This window comes from Zerene cesonia, chromosome 16 (assembly GCF_012273895.1).
Source record: "Zerene cesonia ecotype Mississippi chromosome 16, Zerene_cesonia_1.1, whole genome shotgun sequence".
In the NCBI taxonomy this organism is placed as follows: domain Eukaryota; kingdom Metazoa; phylum Arthropoda; class Insecta; order Lepidoptera; family Pieridae; genus Zerene; species Zerene cesonia.
The window spans coordinates 5,448,432-5,457,397 of NC_052117.1; the positions used below are offsets into that span (position 1 = coordinate 5,448,432).

General features: G+C 33.8%; 1 protein-coding gene across 1 annotated transcript in view; it reads right to left on the minus strand.

Annotated features, from left to right (window-relative positions):
* LOC119833117 overlaps nt 1-2,956 on the minus strand; it is a 39,633-nt gene extending 36,677 nt beyond the window's left edge. Inside the window, exons 1-2 of the mRNA XM_038357003.1 lie at nt 2,749-2,956; nt 1,225-2,637 (exon numbers count right to left, since the gene is read on the minus strand). Of these exons, the coding sequence (XP_038212931.1) occupies nt 1,225-2,637; nt 2,749-2,956 (1,621 nt within the window). The remainder of the gene's footprint in view (nt 1-1,224; nt 2,638-2,748) is intronic.
* Nucleotides 2,957-8,966: the final 6,010 nt, after the last annotated feature.

Sequence of the window (8,966 nt, forward strand, 5' to 3'; positions counted from 1 at the left end):
GCATGCCAACGGTTTTTGGTTATTTACAAACCGTATTAGATATCGCGATAAATTACATTTCCATTAAAACACAAAACGTGTTTTAATTTGTTAAAATAGGTATTTTTGAAATTTTTGACTTACCATATCGTTCTGCCCTTATTTACACACAATTTTTCATATAAAATTAAATACAATCTTTCTATAACATTAAAAACATTTATTATAGTGTCAGAATTTAGCGTTCGTTCGAAAATGAAAGTTAGTATATAGGTTAAGTTCACTCCTTGTAGGTAAATATTGTTGTACAAATGTCACACCTTTACACTATTCAAATGTGTATCACTGAACCACACATAAAATAACCAAAAGTTATAGGACAATATCAAATATATCAATTTTATATGATTTCAAACTCATTGCCTGGTTAACTTATTCGTTGTAGCGTCAATTTTACTGAAAATAGCTTGGTTACATCGAGTCGCGAATTACTCGTGTCAATGTGATATCGTAGAGGTTATTCGTTGTGTACGGCACGTCACTTTCGTTTTAGTAAACATGGCAGCGTTAGTGGGCAACAGATGACAGGGCGCGGGCGAGCGAGCCTGCGCCGGGCGTCCCGACTCATCTCATTTCGGTTCCGAGGTCCGCGCGAAAGCGCTACCAATTCAAAGTGACTCACAATTTCTCGGCTGACAAAGCTTTTACGGATGGCGCCACTGTGCATCCTCTCAAAAACCTTCTCTACCCCGTTCCGCTTTCTCGGCTGTTAGCTTGCGAGTGAAAGAGATGCTGATACGAGCGTAATGATTGGTCGACCAAGAGAGGCGGATGGAAAACACGTGGTGTTCTATTGTAATCGAGTACTATGTTGTTGTAAAGTACAGATGGAAATTCTAACAAAAAGCTCAGTGGAGAGTATCTTCTTTACTAATAGTAGTGAAGTAACTGTTTAATATTATATTTATTGTAAGCTATTCCTATTCCCTAAGTTGTTGCAGTTTTTCTTATGATTTTAATTTTATGCAAGAGTATTTGTTGAAAGCATAGGCATTAAATTTTAACTTTCTAAGTAATACTGTGTCGAATAGTATGCACCATTATGTTATACGTTATAAGAGGTTACTCTAAAATTAATTTGATCTCATAGTTTCGTTAAATAAATCAAGAGATGTCACTTTAAACAAACATTTTATGTTAAAATTTTATTTCTAAACACTGATAAAAAAAAAGAATTTTACTTACCAGTTTGAGTACTTGAATCGAAGAAAGTACTAGTTGTTTCAACAGTCATGGTCCCAATGGTGCCGTCTAAAATCTGGGTTGATGAATCTCTGCGACCCCTAGCGCGCATACACGCATCATCACTTTGTGAACTTTGACGCCTGAAATTTCTACAACGTATCATTTCTTCTGTTGTTGATTGGCGTCGGAAACCCCGTGCAATGAGTATTTCTTCTGTCGTTGATTGTCGCCTGAATATGGTTCTTTCTGGTGGCCTAGCTCCGGGGCTAGGATCTCGACTGGAACAAGAACTTGATTCTGGACTTCGAGCTCGTCCCATTCTAGCACAGGATGCTTGTCGTCTTAGACGACTTCGTCGTCGTGCTGCTGATGGGCTTAATTCACCTCCTCCTGCTCGATCTGGGCTCAACTGATTTCTTTCTCTTCTAGATCGCGCTGCTGAATCTGGACTTAAAGAGTCGCGACGGGCTCTTCCAGCATCATCAGGCTCTAAAGAAGGCCGTCGCGTTCCAGGCGGACCAATAGGATCATCGAAAGCGGTAGCTTGTCTTTGCAGCCTTCCCAATCTTCGTTCTGGACTTGCTGCTGCTCTTGAATCACGCCTTGTTCGACCACATTGTGTGGTAGAATCACGCCTACCTCCCAAGTAAGGTGGTGTTCTACCACCAGGTGTGGCTTGTGTAGCCTGCGTCGATTGAGACTCCAGTGTTCCTGTACTTATTTGATTTACTTGTGTTGTTGGAGATGGTTGCGTTGTAACAGTATTAACACTGGGTACCGTTGGCGATGTTGGAGATGGTGTTACTGCAGATGTTATGATAGTTGGCATTGTCATTGAGGGACATTCACCATCAGATCGACTCGGCTCATGTACAGTAACAACCGTTACTGCTGGTGGCTGCGAAGGACCAGGATCTGAAGAAGCATCGACAAACGATGGTGGTGCCTGCATTGGGGGAGATGGTTTTCTCTTTTTATGGGTTGCAACGATCCTGGGAGGTGGGACTACTACAGAATCACGTCTATGTCGGTGTCCATCAACAGAATCTCTGCGCTCCTTGTCATCACCAGAACCGCGTCTTTTAATGCGTCGTTCTCTTGTAGGAATAATTGTTGTGGAATCTTTTCTTTCAAAATAGTGTGGGTAATCAGATCGGAAATCTTGATGTGCTGCTTTTGAATCGCGGCGTTTTGACGCCATTGACTTGATGCCAGAATCTGCGGATGAATCTCGTCGGCGTCGAGGTGGAGGCTCGTGGCGCGCCCAAGGGAGAGAGCGAGCGAGATCTGCTAAAGTTTCTCGTCGTGACAAAGGTGCCCTTTGACGTCTTGGGGCATTGCTTCCACCACCGCCCCATTCTCGAAGAATGTCTGTAAGCTGAGCTAATGATGATCTGCGGCGGCGGGGACCACCTAAAAATATAGTGTTAAATTAAAACCTTTACTTCTTCAATTAAAAAGTTATTTTCATTATTAACTACAAGTAAGGTTAATGGTTAGTTATTATTTAAAATTAAATAATACCTCTTGGCTGGTCCCCACCATCGGGTTCTGGAGGAGAAAGGCATGAAACCTGGGCTGCTGAGTCCCTTCGACTGCCTAGCCGCTGTCTGAGAGTTGTTTCTTCTAGGGTAGAGCGCGTCAGCTCGTCCCAGCCGTTTCCACCCGCCCATACCAAGCCCACTTGATGGGATAGTATTGGAAGATTGCAAACGAAACATATTGCAGTCATAGTCCTGTTGAAAGACGAAAACATAATTATTAACACGCACCGCTAATGTATAAACAAAATAACCATATGTACATGTAATGGCTGAATTTTCTTTTATTATTAACTTACGATTTGTTATTTCTAAAATACGAATATGGATACATGGTAGGTGTTCGCGGCGTACTCGATACACGAACATAAAACTTTAGATATCGCACTCTTGTTTTCACATCAGCGGTCTGATAACTCAACTGGCGACAAGATATTAAATAATAACCGCTCCCATGCGTGTCGACAATATCTATTACACCAATAAACTATTCATGGTCTCTACAAACAGTTTTACCGCCGTCACTGTTCTACTGCTCATAACATAATAGAATGTGTTAATGTTACTTATTTCAGAAAGGACCATAATTTAATGATCTTCGCTGATATAGCATGTAATTTTTCAATTTCATTCATTATTCATGAGATGTTATAATAGTAAAAGTTTACGTCTAATTATTATAATATTTAATTATTTGGACGCTTTCATGGTAAAGTTTTCATAGTCTTGAGGTGAGTATAAACGACCCTGTGTGATGGAATACAAAATCATGAAAACGTATTGATAAAGCCACGATATTACGTTGCCAGTCAGCGTGATGTGCTGATAAGCCTATCAGTCGTCTATTCGCCCGAATGACTACTACACTTGGCACATCTAAAAACCATTCGGCACTATGCGAATTATATTGGAAGAGGCTGACGAAGTGGAAACTTCAAATGTGCTCAATCGGTTTGAAATGATTTGTTCAATGAAGTTCAATTTCAATTTATGTTTGATACATACAGCACTGTTTCGCGAAACACAATTTCTTCATTTCATGCTCTGTAATTAGATTTGAGAATTGAACGCAAGTTGAAGTCTATAAGGAAGAATCTAAAAGTAAATAATGCATGAATATGACTTTGTCGGTATTATAAACAAATGTAATTATCCCCATTTCTTTGCTTAAATCTTATCAAATGAAAAATAATGTTTAATTAACTATCGCCAAATTAAAGTTTGAACAAATGTAATTATTCCACGATGCAATGTTATTATTAATCTATTTATTATCTACGTGTAAACTATAGCATTACAAAAATCAAAATAAGTGTGGTTATCACTAATTAATTTAACCCACAACTATATATTTGTTATTATTATAATTATTTGTCTCAACTGCCAACGTTTGCGTGCTCTATGCAAAGTGTAACTTAGTTCAAAGCGTGTTTTGGTTAAGATATATTGACAAAGCCTTACTAAAATACTTCAGAAAATCAAATAGTGCTCGAGGAATAGTGCAAACACCTACTCGTAAGACTAAAAAGCTTAATATTATAGGTAGATGTAAAAAGATTTTGTACATAATTATCTTGGGATCTATCAAATGCTTCTAAAAAATACTAAATTAATTATAAGTTTCATATACCTGTTAATTGTTTTTTAATATTAAATCTTTTATACTTCTAAACCTACTATAAAAGTAATTATGTATCTACTTACCTGTCCTGATGATTAGCAATAACAACTTTTTTAAGTATATTGTTGAAGGTCATCTTTTAAGATGTCCTTGGCATGCATGCATCTATTTTCATTCAAAATTGTTTGCGTAGGTTGCATGTCATTCCCGTCAATTAAATTAGACGGCGCGTAAAGTACCTATGGCATGCAGCATGAGTATCTAGGTTCCGCATAACATTCATATTGTTTTATACTTAGCCATCACAATTAGGAAATAATTGCAAAGTCATAGCATTGGAGAGTTTGCTAATAAGCTCTTCTAACCTCAAGTTCGACAATGTGTAAGTACTAATAATAATATTAAAATTTTAAAATAATGTTTACAATTTAAGACTAGCTTCGGGCTGGGTATTATTGTATAAAATGTTAAAGTTGTTTCTGCTTGATCATAAAATAATAGTCTACATGTTTTATTGATGAAAATTAGACATTTGTTCATTCCAGTCCTCATTTTTAATTAAAGTTGAAGAAAGTTGCCTGAAAAGCAAAATAGCACAAAAATAAGTGTTCGACGATTTCTTAACGTGCCTGAATACAAATAGAATTGAAATGATAAAAAGGAAAGATATTTGTTTGCTTTTTAGCCTTTCGAAATAAAGCAATAACAAACAAATTGCATTTAAAACCTGTAAATAACTTTTTCTAAAATAAGTCGTATTTAACGCTTAGGTATGAAATGGAGTTTAAAACTTTAAATAAGAAATTAATAACTTCTTTATTCATTCATATATTTTAATGTAGTGCATACATTGCATATTGTTTAATACATCGATAGTTCAAATGGCTTCTCAATGTACCTCGTCAGTCGAAAAGTGTATTAAGTGCACATTACTATTTTATTTTATTCTTATAAGAATGATGTAGTCTAGTGTATTGTTTGGTATAGTAGTCGAACGTGAGGCTAGTGTTAAGGCTAACATGCGAGGATTGACATAGGGGACCTGTAGTGGCGCAGACGAGGTGAAGGGGATTGCATCTCGCAAGCCGGGTCATGGGGGCTAACTCAGGTTACCGATATACAATATCACATCAAACACTTTGAACATCTGAAACAATAGGCATTGTATTAGACGTGTGGGTTTTGTGCGTGTGTGTGTGTGGATTAGTTTCTGGTTTCGAATGGGGCTGCATGTATTTGTTTGTTTATGTACGGAGAGTGTAGGTGTTACTGTGGAAGTAAAGCAAGGCGTGAATAATTCTTAATTTCTCATAATTTATTAGTTATATAAGTGATGTTCTTATTAATATGGTTGTCGCAGGTTTTAGAATAAAAATTTTACACACGTTATTTAAAAGTCAGCAATTTTATTTACAAATTGTTACTTAAGAAACACATTTTTATATAATAATACGATGGAATGTATCATGAACTTTGATGATTTATAAAAATCCTAATCATTTTTTGTGCTTCTTTTTCACTATAGGTCCTTCTTGTTTATTCTCTTTCTTATTTACTAAAATTGAATTTCGAAAAATGAGTTTCTCTTTGGAGTGATGATTTAATACTATTAAGATACATTCTGATTTCTCATGATGGTTGAGTGACAATGAGCGTCACATAGCGTCAACTACAGAAATCAACTTACGCAACAAGAATATTCTTTTATCCTTTTTTCGTACACCGCTAGATGGCATAGTTTTGAAAATATTCGCTATTTCAAGTGTAAGTTACGGCTTTATACAACACGTTTCATTCGCGGCGAATAGATGGCGTTTTCGATAATTTTACTTTTCCCGCTTTTTATTTATTGCCTATGAAGTTGCAAAAAAATAAATGTTTTCTTTTCCATAAAACGGGTTACCGACGCTTCTGAATAACGAGGAATCACTTAGATTCTAAAAAGTGACAACAATTTCCGACCAAAAAAAGAATCACGTCAATCGGTTGAGAAGCCCTCGACCTAAGAAAAGAAAATGTCGGTTGAAAATCAATTTATTTAAAATCTACTTTCTAGCTATCGCCATGTATTCAAAAATTAGGTTACTAATACTAAATACCGCGCAACAGCATTTAATACTCCACTAACAAGTAAAACTTTAAGCTTATTATAACTGAAGAGAATGAACTCTGGAGAGGAATGATGCTACTTGAAATATGAAGTCAGTGCAAGGTAATCCCGTACACGGAGTAGACCTTAGTGCAAGCAGTGAGGTATTATTAAATTGCAATTCGCACTACAGTCAGGTATTATACCAATTAATTTAGTTTCCTCCTTTTGACTGAAGATGAGCTCTAATTTCATTTCAAATATGTTGTTATTGCTTTCAGATTTTATAGGTTATATCATAAAAGTAAAGTATAATTTTATGTTTATCAATACGATATAATTATATATAATGATCGTATATCGATAAATGATATTGTAAGTCTCTAAACTTAGACATAGTTTTAAAAAATGTATGATATAATGAAAATGTATATTACATACTTATTTGCAATACTTAAAAAATTATGTCTTTTTTAACACTACTAAATGTAAACACAAATAAAAAAATGTTTAATGATTTTTAAATGATATTTTATTTAATGAAAAGTACTTATAGGTTCTCTCGCGAAAAATCAACTAACATTTATATGATTAAAATGTTATCTCAGACTAATAGAATTACATATTATATCATATAAGTAAATATAAAGAATGGGCCTGCACATTTGAATAATATGTTTAATAAAATAAATGTTATTAATATGAAATCAAATATTAACTATATTAAACAATATTTTTGAACTTTATTGATAAAGCATTTATATCTTTTTAAATAGACATAAAATACATCATAATACTTCTGATAAAAGAAGAAAGGTGGAGTGATGTTTATGACTGATAGATTATGATAACATTTTTAACAACGGTAAATTAAAAATAATTCCTCTTAATTTAAGGTTTAATTAATTCTTAAAGAGAAAGTTAATAAGTCCTACCATTAAAGGCAATGTCACATCTATCGAGACTTCTCTGATTGAATATTAAAACGTATTTAAAATCTTCTTCCTCTTAAACACGATAATCCACTTGGTTGTTTGAAGACTACGTACTTAATGTTGAGAGCTTTTTAAAGATTTTATAAGTCAATAAAATGCTCATGAAAATGTTTTCATGGGTCGTGTTTGATGTAACATATAAAATGAAATATTTCTTCTTTACTTTGAAATTACGAGACCTGTTATACATACGTAGTCTCAGAAAAGGGGTTAATAAATAAACTTTAATTATATTGACCAAATCTTTCATAAGTTTGATATCTTATATGCTAGTTGCTATGGTTTGGCAGTAAGATGCGGGTTCGAATCCCGCCTAGTGATAAAAATTTTTATATTGTTTAAATAAATCTCATTTATAAAGATTTAAATGCTATAAAACTAAATTAAGTTTTATATTTATACACTTTTTTATTAATTAACTCATTATACTGTTATTTACGATATAACTGACTTATACAATGCATTTTAGTGCTTGGAAAAATAAATAAAAAATCTATATAAGCAGAATTGACAAGTTTGTTTGATAAATATGTTTTGTTTGTCATGAAAAATGAATGTCAAATTTTATGTAAGTAATCAAAGGACAAAGGATCATCATATAGATATCTAATAAATATATCGTATTTTAAATAAAATTTATTTAAAGTTACTCACATTGATTGAATCTTTTCTAAGCATTGTATACATATATTTAAACGTTGGCTTTTTGGTTAGTTGGACTTATCTAATAAAGATTCGGAGCACGTATTGAATACGTGTTGGATGTGGACCGTAAACATATATAAAATGAGGTTGACGAAGTGGCCATTGGCGAGATTGCATTTGCCGGCTTCATTCTGAAACTTTGCATTTAGAAACAGGAATAGTTCATCTGAGATTCGCTTCTGGGAAATTCGGTAAATTACATTATTGATCTTAATATTGACTTTTAACGTAATATTACTCTATTAGGAGTATATAATACACGTCGTTAAGTACCTATGGCACTATCTCTTGTATTACTTTATCTATTAAGCAGAGCACCTGAAAACCCGTTGCTGAGTTTTAAAGATAAATACATTAATGGGTAAGGACATTATTTTATACAACTAACGTTATAAATGGAGACACAAAAATGTTGTTTAAATGACAGATATATTAAGTCAGATTACAAAGTAACCATTAATATGTTTAAATTGGAATACACGTATATTTGCAATCTTTTATATCATAATTAATGCAGCATCAAACAAGCTCTAATACTCGCTTTGATTCGAGTTACAAAGGCAGCACTACAACTCTGTTCTTTGTTATAACAGAGTCTTGTTAGATACGAATCAGGTGGTCACTGTTTGACTTCGAGATATTCAAATATTCTTTAGCATAATGTTTTTAACGAACATAATATTTTATGCAAAAATCTGCTGTAGCATGTAATATTTGTAAATAAGTTATATTACTTTGTGTGATTTATTTATTGTTGTTTTCATTTTAAACACAGTTTTAACTGTGAAAAA